The sequence below is a fragment of the Nannobrachium achirus genome (genome assembly GCF_963921795.1).
Source record: "Nannobrachium achirus genome assembly, chromosome: 3".
NCBI lineage: Eukaryota > Metazoa > Chordata > Actinopteri > Myctophiformes > Myctophidae > Nannobrachium > Nannobrachium achirus.
Window position 1 is genome coordinate 4,551,691 of NC_137812.1, and position 19,076 is coordinate 4,570,766.

Genomic DNA, 19,076 nt, shown 5'->3' on the forward strand with positions numbered 1-19,076 from the left:
AGTGTGCATACAAAGTTTTAAACTAATCGGTGGTTATAGGTAAAAGCACAAATTGGCCTCTACACAACATGTATGCAAAAGACTGTAGGCCTATATGCAACAGACATAAAAAACTGTTACACCTGGACAGTTTGATTATGTACTGTACATAGTAAGCCTTGCTGAGCTATGAAGATCATATGAATCGGCACGGCTATGAATCTCATAGGGCAGGAGCCTATCTCCTGTTTCTGTAGCGTAAGGCAACTTGATGTACAAGTACACCCCCTGGACATGACGCTAGCATGTCACAGGTAGTTTCCCACATTCCAACCCCTGATTCTAAGTTTCAAGCAGTGAGGCACTGGGTAACATTTTTTAGAATCTTTGGTATGACGCGACCGGGGTTTGAACCTGGATCTCCCAGTCTCAGGGCAGACACTCAAACCACTAGGCCACTGAGCTGGAGCTGGTACATGATATCGTTGCAATCCTTGGAAATCACAACATAGGTGTAGACATGACAGTTTGTATTATAATGCTTGTTTCAGGATTTATGATGCAAAATACATTATTTAGTAATGGCGGATATTAAAATACGCATCAAGGGGGGTTGGGGGACATTTTTAGGAAGGCTCCATATCAGACATTGTTCAAGGAACCAAGCTGTGAAGTGTACCAAATATCATGGTTTTACGCTTATATAAACCCCAGGCGGGATTCGATCCAACGACCTTCTGCATGAAAGGCATATGCCCTGACCACTACACTAGGCAGCCACAGAATCTGTTAGCCATGTTTGTTTAAAAAAAAAGTTCTATGTAGGCTGAGTGCCTTGATTTTATTGATTTCTTTTTTATATTTTGGAGGCTTGGGGTGAAATCAATCTGAGTAAATGTAATCTATTGTATGTATTTCTGACATTTTCGAGTGATCATATTTTCTTTTACTCAGAACAGAAAAAAAACGGCTGGTAGAGAAGGGCTCATTTTAAACATGAACATGATCTGGAGTTAGATCAGACGTGTCAACATTAAAGAGTTTGACATACGCACATGCCATGGGCATCCAGGATGTTAAAGTTATATTCAGGACTTGTTTTTCATTCAAATAAAAATCCAGTCTGCACATTTCCCATTAGTTTTCGTCGCTATTAGGTGCGCTGACCATATAAGGACATCCGCCCTGTCCCCTGTTACGAGCATAGCTCGCTCGAAATTTTCCCTTCGCCACAAAGATCTCCACCAATCAGGATAGAGAATGACTGGTGCGCGTTCTGGCTGGCTTGAGATGCACGTTCACACAGCACTCAACTTGGGAGGCGCGCGTTCACATTACATTGAATGTTTACAAGATGGCGGAGAAACAGGACAAGATTCCTATCCCAGCTCTCCCACTTGCACCAAGAGAAGCCAAAAGATTAAAAACTATTGAAGAGAAGAAAGCTGCTAGTGAACAGAAGAAGTTGGCAAGGAAAGAGAAGAAAAAAGCGTTAGATAAAACCAGAATTTGCCTCGGAACGGCTCTGGAACGGTGGAACCAGCTAAAAGAAATAAAAGGACTGAAGACCCACAAGGATGTTGCTTTGCTTCTACTCGATCAGTAAGTCATTTTATACTTTGCAGTTGGCTTTTTCTCCTCAAATATTTACCGAGGGTACTCCGAGGCTATTTGAAGCAGCAATAAAACGCTTGTGTGTTTTTTTAATTGTCTTTAGTTACGAGAAAGATCCATACCAATCCACGCCATCAAAGCCTAGTCGAAAAAGACCCCCTCCCCCATCGTCACTCTCTAGCATCTCAAAGAGCGAGAAAGAGTAAGTAACATTCTGCATTCAACAAGTGTTTCTCTTTCAGTTCGTGTTATTATTCAGCTAAATGGAATGGTTATTTTACAGGGATGATGATGATGATGATGACATAGCGTTAGAGGAAGAACCCCCATTGACCGAAGCTGCAGCTCGTCTCACGATAATAAGGTTTGTGTTTTCGCTACTGGATGCATTGGCTTTATAAATATCAAGGGTGTGGAGATCCGCGGTGGTCCCCGTAGCATCGCCCGCGACGGACCCCCACATCACAAACGAGTGCTTGTATATCTTATTTAGCCGAGTTGTTTTCGCTACTGGATGCATTGGCTTTATAAATATCATGGGGGCGGAGATCCGCGGTGGTCCCCGTAGCATCGCCCGCGACGGACCCCCACATCCCAAACGAGTATAGTTTCCGATTTCATTACTACTTACTGCAATCATACGTTTTGTTTTTGTCTGTGGTGTTATGTTATTCTTCAAGTTTGTGGTATGAGCGAATCCTGCATGCAAATCCCAAACTATTACAATAACAAAGAAGAGTGTTGGCTCACTCAGTGTTGTCTCAAATTGCTGGGTCGTTAGACCAAGGAGTGAAACATGTCACATTGTTGTAAATAGGGCCATTCTGTGTAAATTGCTCTCTGTCCATTCCTTCCATGATGTATACATTGTAGGCCTACTCATTATCTCCATCTACTTGTAGGCCAACTCTAAAAATAATTGTGGCTGTCTGCATTTTATTTTTTGAAGGGAGGACAACAACCCTGATGCCCAGCCAATGGAGCTACAAGTTCCCTTACAGGAACCTGAGATTCATGTGTTAGAAGCTAGGTATGTGCAAATCTTTTTCTTCCTACTTGATGCATTGAGTTGCTGACCAAGACTATATTTTGAATGTATGTGTGTTGTTTCAGATTACATTTTTATCTACAGCACACTTGCTATTTTTTTCTTATTATTTGTTTTACCATAGCCTAATACAACACTATTTATCTTTCTAGTAGATGGTATGAGAGTATCTTTTTGACCCAAAAATAATAACTAAACATTTGCAATAACAGATTATTGTTGAGCGGTTATAAATAGGAGTGAAACATCTCACCTAATTTGTGCTCTGGTAATTTTTTGTAAAATTCTCTCTCTATCTATCTATCTATCTATCTATCTATCTATCTATCTATCTATCTATCTATCTATCTATCTATATATGCACACACACACATTTGCACACACATTAAAATGTATTTTTTATTTATTATCGCAGCATGTCCTCATTGGATTTAAACGTGCCAGTTGACGCAGATGAGTTCAACAGCCCCCATAACGCTACGTAAGTTGACCACAGAAATCTTTACAAAATGAATTGTTACCAAAAATCATCAAATCTTTTCATTTTTAAAAGTAGTAACAACTCAACACTTTTTAATCTGTAGAATTGAGATTGAAGATGATCCATCCTGGCAGCTTGGGATGGATGATATACCTTTGTCATCGTCTGAGGAAGATCTGACGAGAGAATTTGACAGCGATGATTCTGATAGTGATGAAGAATATTATCCCCGCTTATCTTTTCGGTAGGTTATTATGACATAGTTCCTGAATTTTATTTTATGCAATTTTTGGTTGTGTGATTATTTCTGAATTTGTCAACTTATTTTTGCAGTGCTGGCGGAGCTCTAAAAGTGAGCATTGAACATCTACCAGTCATCAGTGTTGGTGACTCTGTACATGACGCTGGATCTGACGCAGAAGAACCCATTCCCGAAGATTCAGAACATGATGTCGATGCTGGGGACAACATTCTGCAAGATCCAGCCTTCATCGCTTACCACATGTCTCTACTTCAACTAGTGGAATATGTTGTTCTACCGGTGGATGTGTGTAAATGGTGTCAGAGCACACAACCTTTTCATGTTCGTGTTAGATCGAGGGGGACAGCAGCAATCATTGAATGGGTGCGTGTTTGTTTGTTATATCCTTTTATGTGTTGCTGAAAGTCTTCCTTTTGCAAACAATGTACGCCACTGAATCTAATTATCCTGTTTCTTTTTTTGTTGTTTTTTTTTTTTCAGGTATGCACAAGGGATCCAAAACATATTGTGTGGAAGTGGTCATCCCAGCCGTATGTGAAATCAGGAATGCTGGTTGGAGATTTCCTTCTGTCCTGCAATCTCCTTCTCTCTGGAAACAACTACAGAAAACTCGCTCTTCTCTTCAAATTTATGGTAAATTGTGCATTTATATATCGCCTTTATCCAAGGTGTTTTACATAGATTGGGTGCATTAGATTCACCCATTCTCTCTCTCACAAGCGCGCGCGCGCACACACTGATGGTGGAGGAAACCATGCAAGGCACCAACCTGCTCTGTGTTCTAAACCTCTACTCTATCTCTGACAGAACATGCGCATGGTGAACCACGACACGTTCCATAAAATCCAAGACCAATGCTGTGTTGACACGATCACTGACTTCTGGACCAGGAAGAGGAGTGCCATCATCACCAGACTACAAGCCAAAGACAAAGTTGTGGTTCTTGGTAAGTGTCCCAATACAGCACAATACACAGTCCAAATTAAACATTTATTATAGGCTGATGTCTTTTCTAAAATTGTGTCTTGTGAGAAGGCTAACCTTTCTCCTTCTCACCTTTATGTTTTTGCTTACGCCAGGTGATGGTCGGATGGACAGTCCCGGTTACTGTGCACAGTACTGCTCTTACTCTGCCATGGATAACGACACCAAAGAAATCATCAATGTCGTCAACATTGACAAGAGAGAGACCAGCAGGAACTCAGTGATCATGGAGAGGGAGGCATTCATCAAAACATTTGACCAGCTCCATGCAGAACTGAACCTCTCAGAGTTCTGCACAGATGCACACACACAAATTGGAGCTCTGTTTAGTAAGTCATTTTGTATTGATTGGTTAAATTTCATACTAGTGTTTTATGTATTAGAGCATTATATCACATTCCTTCTTCATTTACCAAAATGTACCTATGTATGCGTTATGACCATGACAAAGAAATCCACAATTTAATGATGCCAACATTGTTTTTCAGCGAAGGGAAAGTACAAAGACAGTGGAGTAATTCACTCTTTTGACATCTGGCACGGCGCCAAAAACCTGGGCAAAAAGATAGCTGCTGTAAGTGAAAGGTTTGATAATTGCAGTGCAAATTTAAAGTGTGATCAGTGTGCATAATGTATAATACTAAAAATGTAAAAGCAATTTAATTAATTTTGCTCCCTGTCCTAGCTGTCAGTTTGGCCTGTTTAGTGTTTTAGTGAAGTGTAAAATAGAATTACATTTGCTTCTATTTTATTTTCAGGCTTCCCAGCTAAAGGACTGCTCAATCCTCGCTGACTGGAACAAGGACATTTGCACTCACTTTTGGTACTGCTGTGAAAAGGCTGATGACTATGACACTTTCTTCGTAAGTATTTCAAACCAAAAACATATCATGTTGCCTTCAATGAATCACTTTGTCTGGAAAACACACAAGCGAGTTGGGAGAGTAAACTCATCTTGTGCTGTGGTGACCACCTATCCAAGTATCACTTGACGCTCAGAGATGTCAATTTGTAGTTACAACGGATCCACAATGTGTTGTGAGCTTTTAGATCTGCTCTTTTGCCCGTGTACAGAAAGGATGATCCAACTCGGGTCTAAAGGGTTTATGATGTCAAATAAATTAACTTTTTTTTGTTTTACTGTATTATGTGTAGGATAAGTGGACTGGGGTCTTACACCACGTGGTGAATGATCATACATGGGTCTTCAACAACGGTGCCTGTGACCACGTGATGCCCTTGCCAGCAGAAGAGAGAGACAAGCCTTGGATGGACAGAACCTCAACAGCTCATCAGAAACTGTCTGAGATCGTTTTAAACGAACGCTGGCTCAAGTCTGTCCACCATTTCCTGACTTTCAGGTTAGTAAATTTGTTTCTCTCTGGTTTCATAAAAATCCTTTACCAAATGACCATTTAAAAATGCTAAATTTGTTGTATTTCGGGGTATAATAAGTGTGCAACTGCAATGCGTTTTTGTATTCAATGTTGGATTTACCTGTGCTCAATTTAAAAAAAAATGTATTCCTTGTGTGTGTCAATGTTTAGATCAACTGCCCAGCTGGAAAGTTATCATAATCATCTTTTAATGTACGCATCAAAACGCATATCGTTTTCTCCGCCTGTGTATGGAGCACGGATACTGCTGGCCGCATTGGACTACAATCATCACGTACACAGAGCAGCCAAACGAAAGGCAGATGGATCAGTAAGGTATGTTTTACATGAAGTTAGCTCACGCTTTAGCCAGGTATTCCATATCAGGGGTTTTTAAAGTGGGTGACGGGGCACCCTGGGGTGCCGTGAGATAACTTGATAATATTTGGAATTTATTTGGACACTTGAAAAAATATTTAAACTCCCATTTTAAAATTGAAGTACAAAGTTATTTTGAAATGTGTACTTTTGGTAAAGCAAAGCCCTGCTTCATCATACAAGACTGTCGCACATCATACAAAACAGAGGATCTAGATAGTCTGTTTTCACTAGTTTAGTACATTTTAGAGATGATAAATACAAAACAAACGGTTTTGGACACGTGATGGTTTACACCCGTCAAAATATAAGGTGTTGGGAGTGAAATTTATAATGTAGGGGTAATTCGGATTAAAAAGATTTTTAAAACATTTTTATGGGGTGCCCAGAGACAAAAGTTTGGGAACCCCCGTTATATATATGTTTTGGAATGTAGGAAGTATTATATTACGTATGTTAATTGCAAACACTGTTTCTCCATCTCTTATCAGCCATGGAAGAATGTACAGCAAGAAGTCCAAGGGCTATAAACTGGTGGTTCTGAAGGAGGACAAGGACTACAGCTATATTCCAGAACTTCAAAACGCTCTCCTGCAGCGACGGTTAACCATGGAGGCACTGGGTAAAAAAAGCATCAAGAGGCCTGACGATGCTCGGCGTCTAGGAAATCTGCCTGGTGTAGTACCATCCCAAACGATTGAGAAGATGTTGCAAGATCGAGCCAGCAGAGGGAGATGTGAGTACTACAGGCTATATGCTATGTATTTATATATGATGGTTCATGGGCTAGGAATTGGCTCAAGGGAGGGATGGTCTGATGTGAACCATGAGGTTCCCATCTCATAAATATTTTAAAAATAATCTGTACATTTCAAATTAGAAATCCACATGTCATAATTAAAAGTCTAGATAGGACCATTGACAATTTAAACCAGGGCACAGCATTTGATATTATGCACTCAACAGTTTGTCTTGGATCGTCATTGATTCGGTGTCTATTGAACTATTGTTATACTGTGCCTGACTAGTGATCAACTTCCAATAATGACTGATATCTTTTGTGTATCTTTTGTGTTTTCACAGGACAAATGAGAGATAGACCAGTGACTTCCATCTCTTCTTCCTGCCCCCGGGTCTCAGTCATCATCCTCAGCAGGATTGGCAGGGACGTTGATCCAGCTCAAAGGGCTCAGCTTCAACTAAAGACGGATCCATTTGTTGCAGGGTGCGGGTCACAGTACAATGTGTAGTTCTGTCTTTTGTGAATTAAACATTATAATTCTTACAAATGTGTCCTTCTTGTTGCATGAAATGAAACACACTGAGAATGTTGCTACAGAATTTACTTTAAAGGGGGTATCATATATGCAGTTGTGACATTGATTGCTAATATATTGGTATAAAACCTTTGGAAACAAATTGCATCAATCATTCTATTTGGGCCAATAGCTTAAATGGTATTAAAAAAAAGGTCCATATTATGGATGACAGACTATTTATGGCACAATATGAGTCCAACTAGTATTTGTTTTCTTTGCAAGAACCCCCATAACTGAGTATACACACCTAGAAACAATTGGACCTGCAAGTCAGGGGTTTTAAAAGTGGGTGACGGGGCACCCTGGGGTGCCGTGAGATTATTTGATAATATTTCGAATTTATTTTTACACTTGAAGAAAATATGATTTAGTATAATTTTAAACTTGAAGGAAAAAGTTATTTTCAGTCAGTTCTAACCAAAATGGCTATTATCTCAACGTTTTCCTCGCAACATAATCACAAAAATATCGTCACTGTCGGGCAGAAACCTTGTATCTCCTTGTATGTCTTTTTCCCTGCTTCATCAAACAAGACTGTCACATGAAACTAGTGAAAACAGCAGATTACTGTGCTTGTAGATCGGCTTTTTTCAATACTTTAGTACATTTTATAGATGACAACGGTTTGGGACATACAAGGTTTCTACCAGACAACGACGATAGGCTAGAAATGTAAGGTGCTGGGAGTGAAAATTATAATGTAGGGGTGCCTCGGATTAAAAACATTTATGGGGTGCCCTGAGACAAGTTTTGGGAACCCCTATGAATTACAGGACCTGTAATGGCCTTTGAGTGCTTTAATTTTGGTAATACTAGTCTTCTGAGTTGGTTGGTTTCTAGCTGTACACTCCAGAGTTACCTGTTGTGGTCATTTACCAGCTCAGTGACCTTGTGGTTAGTGTCCGCCCTGAGACTGGGAGGTCAGGGTTCAGTTCCCTGGCCGGGTCATAGCAAAGACTAAAAATATAAAGAATCATGCTACAGAAACAGGAGATAGTATCCTGCCCTATGGGCCTCATGGATCATCAAGGCTACTTACTTAGGGTCATTCAAGGCTGTATGTCTATCAGGTCATGGAATATCTTTTCATTTTGTATATCCATGGCAAAAGTAAATTGAGAAATGAATCACACAGATCTTGCAAACCAAATATTTACTTTAAAAAAGGGAGACATGGAGGGTACAGCATTGTGCATTCAGAGCTGTCACATTATCAAAGTACACACACACACACACACACACACACACACACACACGTAGAAAGCTATTTAAAACAAAAAGGCAATTGCCCAAAGTGTTTGAAGGTAGAACCGTTAGTGCACAAATTGTCATTTAAAAAATGAAACAGAATTTCCTGACACTGAAATTATTTACACGAAAAGGAATATAATATATACATTTGGAGGGGGTACAGCATTGAGCAATCAGCTAGGTCACATATATACACAGGTAGTAAAGCTTCTTGCAACAAATACTATAGCAGCATGTTTGCCCTAATGAATAATCTTACAGTATAATTTTAAAATGTGGTTGAAGGTAGCAGCTCTGTTTATGTGAATTAAGAATATAGGTCACTCAATGGTTTGTAGTCCTTACAGTCAGGGGTCAACCAAATGGACCCGTAAGGGTGAACGTTCGCCCTACACCCGACTGGGGAGCCAGCCAACATAGTGCGCGTTACTATCAGGAAATCGGCTCCTTATGCGAATTACGCAACATGAGAAAACTACAACTCTGTTGCCAGCTCCCAGCACGCCATACTGCCACATGACAAACTGTCTGTAAGCGGCATGGCGATACTGTCTGTTGCGGTCATTATGGTTTGCAGCTGCAACCTGAGCACGGACATCATTCCATATCCCAACAGCAAAGGTCAAAACGCCGTCTTCGAGGATGTACACATCCATGTGCGGCTCCCTGGAAGTGCACCGTTCTGGACGTTGACCACAGCAGAGGTTCTCAACATCTGTGTTCATCTCCTGACAGTTCGCACAGACGCACCAAGTTGGTTGTTCTGTTGCTGGTGGTGGTCGTCCTGGGGGGTTGTTTCTGCGCAACGACCAAAACATATTGCCAGGGTCCCGGTTTTGGGTTGCCATGAGGAGTTCCAACATCTCTGTAGGAGAGAGATTCTCCATTATTTCCTGAAAGGACCATTAGAAAGAATTAGGAGGATATACTCACACTTGATAAACGACATAAAGACAAATGATAGTAATTATTTTTGGAGGCTATTTTGTAAGTGGTCTAAGAAGATCTCAAAATTCAAGAGTACATCTTCAGAGTAAACTTCTTGGGTATTGGTAGCTCAATTGCACTTAGTAAGATGAACAATAATTTAAAAAAAAAAGTAACTTGAATAAAAATGAATCAGCAATGAATAAAAATGAATCAGCAATAATAGTCAAAATAAAAACAATACATACTCTATCTCTGTCCACCCTTGCTTGGTGCATTTGTTGGAGTTCTTGCACACGCTGGTGATCTGGAAGAGCTATTCCCCTCCCCCTGCGTCCACGACGTCTAGGTGCCCTGCCCCTGGGTGCTCCTTGGCCCTGTCCTCTCTGAGTCTGTCTCTGTCCAGCTGCCCTCCCCCCAGCTGGGGGGGGAATCCAATCTTCATCTCCATCTCCAAGTGATCTGTGAAATAAACAAAGCGAAAATTTGTTAAAATAAACATGTCTGCTCTACCTATTATACTGCCTTGTTACTCATTTATTGATAAAGATGATGAATGGATGATAGATAGTTTGAGTATGGATGGCTGGGGTGGGTAGGTAGGTAGGTAGATAGATTGTTTGATGTGGACAAAGTCCACATCAAACTATCTACCTATCCATACATAATCCATGTAACTTAAAAACAGAAAAAGAAACGGTCGTTACTGTGACGAGGACCCCTCTCTCACTCACAAACAGTTCAATTAAAAACGTGATGTACACAGTAGCGTTTTCCCAAAAAAAGACAAGAAACCAGTGAACCAGTCAATAGTTTACCCAACAGCTCTGCGTTGGTGAAAATATATGATGTGGTTGTAGCAACATAGTTTGGCCAACATCGCTAAATGCTTCAGTTTACAGTACATAATACACATGGCTACAGAACCACCTCCGTAACTTTTATTGTTATTGAATAGTTTTACTGCTCGCCATATGAATGGGGGGAAGTGGTCTGAGGTAGCCAAATAATTCCACTCATAATAAGTGGTAGTTGTTGTGCGTGTGGTATAAAAACAAGTTTGAGAAGCCCAGTTCTCAGGTAGAGATAAAAACAGAAGACCAGACAGACTCGAGAGGCAAAAAACAAAATAGCTTCAGCATTAGCAGACAAACGTTGTGAGAGCATACTATAGGAACGTCGTAGTATGGGGGTTATGTTGCGTTGCATTGGTAACAAAAGTTTACATTGCATTGTACTTACTGATTTGAAGACGAACCAGATGCCATGGTGTAGTTATAAAGTTCTTCAGTAATTTGCCGTTGTAGCTACTAACTCGCTGTGTAGTGTTGTTGTTGTCGTTCCGCAGTTGTTTATTAGGAAACAGCTGTAGTGTCTAGTGCGCGCTCCCGTTTGAGCATACACTCTACGCTTGGAGCATGTGGAGGCAACCCCCACAGCCCCCGCAAGCGCCATCTGCTGGAGAGGAGCCACTTTTTGAATCATCCTGAATATGCCTTTAACATCAACTCAACCCGACGTGGGGTTTGAGCTCACAACCATCCGTATATCAGGCACAGGCACTGACCACTACACTACGGTAGTCACGCATAAAGGACCTGTCATTTAAAAAAAAAAAGAAAAAAAAAAAAGTTTCATGCATACAAAGTTTTACACTAATCGGTGGTTATAGGTAAAAGCACAAATTGGCCTCTACACAACATGTATGCAAAAGACTGTAGGCCTATAGGCCTATATGCAACAGACATAAAAAAAAAACTGTGATACTATGCACCTGGACAGTTTGATGATGTACATAGTAAGCCTTGCTGAGCTATGAAGACCATATGAATCGGCCAGGCTATGAATCTCATAGGGCAGGAGCCTATCTCCTGTTTCTGTAGCGCAAGGTAACTTGTTGTACAAGTACACCCCCTGGACATGACACTAGTATGTCGCAGGGAGTTACCCCCAATCCAACCCTAGATGTTGAGTTTCAAGCAGGGAGGAACTGGGTCCCATTTTTTAGAATCTTTGGTATGACGCGACCCGGGTTTGAACACAGATCTCCCAGTCTCAGGGCAGACACTCAAACCACTAGACCACTGAGCTGGTACATGGTATCATTGCAATCCTTGGAAATCACAACATAGGTGTAGACATGACAGTTTGTATTATAATGCTTGTTTCAGGATTTATGTCATGGTTTTATGCTTATACAAGCCCCAGGTGGGATTCGATCCAACGAGCATGTGCATCTGCCCTGACCCTGAACGTGATCTGGAGTTAGATCAGACGTGTCAACATTAAAGAGTTTGACATACGCACATGCCATGGGCATCCAGGATGTTACCATCAACTCTACCCAACGTGGGGTTCGAACTCACAACCATCCGAATATCAGGCACAGGCACTGACCACTACACTACGGCAGTCACACATAATGGACCTGTCATTTAAAAAAAAAAGAAAAGAAAAAAAAAAGTTTCATGTAATGTACTTGACGCCTTCTTTCAAAATGATATAGCGCCCCCCTTTGGCCAATTGGGGTAAGATTGGTTTCAGTGATATTTGGACTAACTCTCTATAGTAGTTCATCATGAAATTTTATTTTGCATGTATGTTTTAGAGGCAGAAGAATAATTTGCATAAGACTTGCAATGTTGATTGAATTATTAAAAAAGCATGTTTCAATTTAAAAAAAAATCCGATCTGACAGATCTTTAGATATTGGTCCAAAGTTCATGTAAAAAAAGTTCCGTGCACGTGACGCGAAAGTTCCGGAATAAAAGCGGGTTTAAGTGTTTTACAAACTGCTCAAAATTTCGGAAAATCTAAGGGCGGAGCTTACTTAACAAAGACACAGATGTCTTCCGCTTGAGTCAAGGCACGCGTGTAAGCAAGTTGCATGTCTTCAAACGAAACGAGGCATGACTTATGCCCCTTTAAAGTTTGAGTTTTCAAACACTTCGTATAGCGCCCCCCTTTGGCCAATTGGAGTAAGATTGCTTTCAGTGATATTTGGACTAACCCTCTACATATTTGCCAAATGCCATGAACGTGTGACTTTGCATGTATGATTTAGAGGCAGAAGAATAATTTGCATAAAACTGCAACATTGAGTGAATTATTAAAAAATAATGTTTCGCTTTAAAGAAAATCCGGCCGCTGTGCGATGACCGTGTTGGTCCAAAGTTCAAGTAAAAAAAGTTTCGCGCACGTTACGCGAAAATCCCAGGAGGAGATAGATTTTGATTGTTTTTCATATAATTCAAAATTGTGGGAGAAGTAAAGGTCAGAGGTCAAAAGTCAGAGCGTAAAAGTTGTTCGGCATGAGGAGACGCATAAGTGTATACAGGTTACATTGCTCTACCTGAAACAGGGCATGAGCTACACCTGTTCAAAGTTGGCATTTTCAAAGGCCTCCTACAGCGCCACCCTTTGGCCGATTGTTGCGAGCTTCGCGATTTAGCCGTTTGGCATAGTCCTCTGCCATACTGCCGAGTTTCGTAAAAAGCGACTGCACGGTCTAGCCACAAGTGAAAAAGTGGCGGAAGAAGATGAAATCCAATATCAATGAGTGGCCTTCGGGCACTTCGTGCCTTGGCCACTAATAAAGCAATAAAATGCTTGATTAAACAGTTCACCAATGAGTTACACTGGCAATGTAAAAAAGGGTTGCAGCACAGGGTGTACATTTAACAAAGTTATTTATTAGGAAAACAATTACATTAAACAGAACATACCATGTTTCAATCTAAGCACAATCCTTAAAGTAAAGTAATGAATTAAAGACAGTGTATTTTAATCTCGACGAATTGAATACACAGGACAGGACCTCAATGCAAATAAGACCTTGGCTTATTGGGTTATCCTTTTAGCATTCTTTGGTATAAATCTGTGTCACGTACCATGCCTTTTTTTTGGCAAACTGTCAATAAAGTATTCAATCAATCAATAGTAAAATGTACAGAGAGAAGGCTGCTGGGGACAGCAAGAGAGAGGGAGAGGGAAGGGAGGGGTTTTGGAGGGGGGGGGGGGGTTGGGGGGGGGGGGGGGTAGAGAGGGAGCACAAGCAGCCTAACCAAAATGGTGCTGTGTCATTGTTTCCCACCAAAGAGACCTCTTTAGATACTGGCAACACCTTATTACTGATACCTTCAATGGAGAGAAAAAAAAAAGTTAATTAACTATCAATAATAACAAATGCAACTGAATCAAAAACATTGAGACATTAAATAGCCAAAATGATCTCCTCTGTAGTGAGCACATGCACACGTACACAACACAGAGAAGTAACTATAGTCAGGGGGATATCTTCAGAAATAGTGTCATATCCTGGAATAAATTCCTTACCAAAAAGAAAATCTTCACCAAAGACTGAAATTCAGTTTCCCTAGGAGAATCCTTGACAGCTGCTTTAAGTTGGGGTCCCATTAAATTAACTATACAGGATAAAACACACCAAAATAAATATGCTTTAAGTAGCATGTGAGGGGTGAAACTAGGGGTTTTTCATGATTCTGAATCCATTGCAAGCATTTGTTTTGCACAAAAGAAATTCCTTGGGCTAAAAAAGGCCTCACAACACTATGGTTTAGTGATGAGTCATCACTTTTCACAGATTTGTGGGTGCCCCTTCACGCCAAGGAATGTTTTGTGTGCAAAACAAATGCTTGCAATGGATTCAGAATCATGACAAACCTCTAGTTTGACCTCTCACATTCTACTTAAAGCATATTTATTTTGGTGTGTTTTATCCTGTATAGTTAATTTAATAGGACCCCAACTCTCAGCAGCTGTCACGGATTCTCCTAGGGAAACTAAATTTCAGTCTTTGTGGGATGTGTTACTAGATACCTTTACAAACACATTGGGGAAGATAATTTTTGGTAAGAAATTTATTCCAGGACTTTTTAAGATATCCCCCGACTACTAGTGTGTCAAGAGAGCTGCCCCGCATCTGAACTCAAGTTGTCCTCTGACTAACAGCTCAATGCTAGTCTTCAGTGTGCCCACATGCAGCTCTGCCACCGGGCTAATGCCCAGTGGCGTACCCGCGTCCGACACACCACAAAACAACAAACTAAAACAACAAACTGACAGCAAATTCACCAAAAGAAAAAATACATCAAAACAACAAACAGCGTTAAGCGCTTCCTCTTCCTAGCACGGGGGTTTCACGTAGCTCTGATGGTATCTAAACCACCCTGCGTGCCTAACCTTCTCTGTCTCGTATACGCACACACTGTACTCACCAACCCCAGCTGGAGATCTCAGCCCATGACATCATTGGCAGCACAGCCGGACGACCAAACTCCCCCTCGTCAAAGACATACAAAAATAATGTTATCCAAACGGAAACCAAATCTCATTTAGCAACCAATATCATTCAATATACCTGTACGTGGGTCTCACTGAAGCTGGACACTACTACTGTATGATTGCCCACTTTGCGAATCTAAAAAGAATGGATCACATTTACAATTACACAATTATCATGTGTATGTATGTCCTTTCCACAACCACAGCAGGGCACAGTCAATCTTGACTCAAGTAATGACAATTTACAATTTATTTGCAAACGGAAGCAGTCATTTGTGTGATTAATGCATACAGACCAAAGGAATCACAAATAATTAAGCATAGTGTAAAATGTACAGAGTGGACAGTTTTTAGGCATTCTCCTTCACATTTCTTTTACTGAATCTTTGTATCATTAATTGTTTTAATTATCTTGTAAGTGAAAACAAACAAACAAAGAAACAAACAAAACTACTTTTCACTACGGGGTGGCAATTGCCAGCCTCTGATGCCCAAAACCACGTTCCTGAATTTATTGCCTGACTTCTTTCGTCTCTCCTGTCCTTCCGCGTACACTTCTGCCTCTTCTTTTGTGAGTTCTTCGTTATTCTCGACCATGGATATGATATTTGCATCTTTTTTCATTTCCTCCAAAGACTGAATTCGTCTCTCGAAACCCTCCTTGGCTTCAGACTTCTCCCCCTCGATGAGCATGTCTATGTATCCAGGGGCGGAAAGTGGATTGGGCTTCAAAGCAATCTCATCCAATCTAGCCAAACATGCAGCTGCCTGCTTCACAAGGTCCACTATCACATCCTTAAGGTTCGCAATTTCTTCCTCTTGCAGTTTAATCAAGTCTTGGACAGACATCTTTGCTTGAGTGGCTTTCTCATACTTTTCCTTCAGTTCCTCCATAGTTTGCTTCTCATTCACCGTAACCATCTCAAATATGAAATTCTGGATATTATGGTGATTGAACATACAGTTGCATGAAGTACACCTTCCACTGTCGTCCATGGCGGCACATTGTTTCTTGTCCCTGTCATCTTTTATTACACAGGGGTAGTGACAAGTCTCGCTGCATTGTAGGCAGTTGGTGCTGAACCCTCCTGTGATTTTCTTTTTCTCAAGCTTTTTGACTGGAATCTCAATCTCAAAATTCTCATTTGCGCTGATGTTGGCTTCATGCTCTTGAATCTTTTGCTTCGTTATCCTGATTTTTTCAAGTTTCGCCATCTGAACTTTAACTTGTCGCCGTATGTCATAGATAGCTCTCTCAAGACTTTTGCGTTCCTTAAGAACCTCCCTTGTAAGCTGCAAATTGTTGGTTTCAATTTTGTCTAAAGCTGCAAAGAATTGTTTGAAGCTCTTCATGCCCATGTTCCAAAACATTTTATCGAAGTTTTCATTGTCTTCATCTTCATCTTCATCTTCATCACAGTCCCCTTCCTTTTTGTCTGCAAAAAAAGCAGAGCTGTTGAATTTGAAGTGAATGGGCAACCCTGCTTTTGTTTTAGGACATGGGACATCGGCGGCTTTTATCGCCCCCAGAACTGGGGGCAGCTGCTGGCCGTCTGCAAACGTCACCAGCATCCGAATGTTCTTTGCAATGTCTTTACCAAAAATGGACAGCACAGAGTCAAACACATACCTTTGTGTGTGTGTCAGTCTTACAAGAGCGGCCTGAGTAACGAAACACACTATGTCAATCTCACTGACAACAACGTCGGAACCGAAAAGGTTCCGGATCTTCTCTGTAATTTTCCTGTCTCTTTCTATTCCACTAGTATCACCAAAGCCTGGTGTGTCAACAATGGTGAGCGAATAAGGGACTTTGAACCCCTCTTGGTGGTTCATTTTGTATGCAGTTAACTCAGATGTTTGGCTTTCAGCTTGTGACTGTTCCAGGTGTCCCTCATCAATTAATTTAAATCGGTAATCATCATCCCAGTTTATGTTGAGGATGTAATTGACCATCCCGTTGATGAGGGTGGTCTTTCCTGCCCCAGTTGCTCCAAGCACCATTATCGTGCGATTTCTCCTTGTGCTTTCCTTGCCAACACTGTAGCTCTTGCATCCCTCAATGTCAATTTCATTCATTTCCAGAGGTAGCTTGTAAACTGAGGGTGGCCCCGAATCGACAAGTTTGCTTTTACGTCTGTAGAATTCAGCCAGACGTTGAAATGGCTCTGTGGTCTGAATGACTACAAAGCTTTCCTTGCTTCTGCCAGCTACGCCACAGTCACATCTGACTCTAACTACATAATCTGTCAATGGTTCTAGCCCAGTAATGATGGCATTTTCAGCATTTGATGCCATGGTGTTCCACTGCAGTTGTTCATGTTTCATTTCAGTGGATACTTTTGAATACTCCACACTGTAGCTCTCCACATCCACCCCGTCTCCAAGCTCAGTCACCTTCAAGCAGAGAGATAGGGCATGGGCTGTGTATCGTAGAACAAGGGAACCTGCCGACTGGGAGAAATACAGACTGCTTAGAAATAAAAGTAAAATCATGACCAGAAACTCAAAATCAAACTATTACAACGTATCCCTTACCCAGGATTCTAACAATCCTAAACAATTTTGGAAAAAAGTAAAAACATTAACCAATGCATCCGAAAAAACTGATCATCATAATAAGTTAAAAGTCAACAACACAATACTACACAATCCTCTCTTAGTAGCTCAAGCTTTCAATCAACATTTTTCCTCAGTCTGTACTCCTACTACGTCCGCTTCCTATGTTGTTTCTAACAATACACCTCCCTGCCACAGCACATTTAATTTTAAAAGAATTACACCTGTTGAGGTTCTGAATGCCATCAAAGACCTTAAAGTAAGCAGTGGCCCCGGCCTAGATGGTGTTGAAAGCAAATTCCTTAAACTTGCTCAACACATTCTCATGTACCCTCTCTGTGATCTTTTCAATCTATCTCTCTCAACCCACGACATACCCTCTATCTGGAAGTGGTCACGTATCACTCCACTGCACAAAGCTGGTAATGAACTGGATCCCAACAACTACAGACCAATCTCAATTATCTGCTCAATAGCTAAAGTTTTTGAAAAATTAATTTATATTCAACTGTCCAATTATCTTTCTAAACACAATATTCTATCACCTTCTCAATCTGGTTTTCGTTCAAATCATTCTACAACTACTGCTCTAATAAAACTCACCAATGATATTTACTCTTCATCAGGCAATAGCGAACTCACAGGTGCAATTTTCATAGACCTTACCAAAGCATTTGATTTGGTTGATCACTATCTTCTACTAGACAAACTCTATTCTATCGGACTGTCACGTAATGCCCTACTGTGGTTCAACTCCTATTTACATAATAGAAAACAATGTGTTGTCATCCAGGGCAGTACTTCAGATTTAGCAGTGCAGGAACGTGGTGTGCCTCAAGGCTCAACCCTAGGTCCACTTCTCTTCTCCATCTTTATCAATGATCTTCCTTCAATCTTCTCTGACTGTAATGTTCAACTCTATGCAGACGACACAGTTATATACACATCAAAAACCAACTTATTACAAATTCAGTCATCACTTCAACTAAACTTCAATACTCTTGAATCATGGCTTTCAGATAATAAATTAATAATCAACAAAACTAAAACAAATACAATGCTCTTTGGGACGGCTCAGAATATTAAATCACAAACTCAAAATCAATCATACAATATTTCTTGTCTTGATGGTACAATACTGCATAGAGTTGATCAAATTAAATATCTTGGACTCTGGCTTGATTCATGTCTATCATTTAAATGTCATATCGATCACATCATTAGGAAAATCAACTTTAGCACTGGTGTCCTCTACCGTAACAAAAAATGCTTTACACATACAGTCAGAAAGAAACTTGTTCAACAACTCATACTTCCAATTCTTGATTATGCTGATGTGGTCTATCAAACGGCTCCCAAAACAAACCTTCTTCCACTTAACTCAGTTTATAACCGTTTATGCAGATTTGCTCTTGATTCTCCATATATGACCCACCACTGCACCCTGTATGAAACTCTCAATATACCATCTCCCACATTAAGAAGACAGCAACACTGGCTGCAGTTCATTTTTAAATGTTATCACTTTCATTATCCACAGTACTTAAAACAATATTTCGAACGTTTGACTACCACACATCAGCTTAGACATTGT

At 40.6% G+C, this 19,076-nt stretch overlaps 2 protein-coding genes across 3 annotated transcripts in view; one reads left to right on the forward strand and one right to left on the reverse strand.

Annotated features, from left to right (window-relative positions):
- The window catches only part of LOC308281586 (uncharacterized protein), a gene marked incomplete at its 3' end in the record, with an annotated part of 534,349 nt that overhangs the window by 466,211 nt on the left and 49,062 nt on the right, over positions 1–19,076 (reverse strand). The window lies entirely within an intron of this gene.
- Positions 867–7,327, forward strand: LOC308281082 (uncharacterized protein). 2 transcript variants are annotated; one of them, XM_080721167.1, is made up of 15 exons: positions 867–1,795; positions 1,877–1,957; positions 2,543–2,623; positions 3,057–3,122; positions 3,226–3,366; positions 3,456–3,747; positions 3,865–4,017; positions 4,192–4,330; positions 4,464–4,697; positions 4,857–4,942; positions 5,127–5,231; positions 5,524–5,729; positions 5,916–6,080; positions 6,614–6,858; positions 7,206–7,327. In XM_080721167.1, coding segments are annotated over exons 1-15 (2,235 nt in total). In that variant the 5' UTR covers positions 867–1,556; the 3' UTR covers positions 7,208–7,327. The 2 variants fall into 2 exon arrangements, with proteins under 2 accessions (XP_080577293.1, XP_080577294.1); XM_080721168.1 differs by having other exon boundaries at positions 1,707–1,957.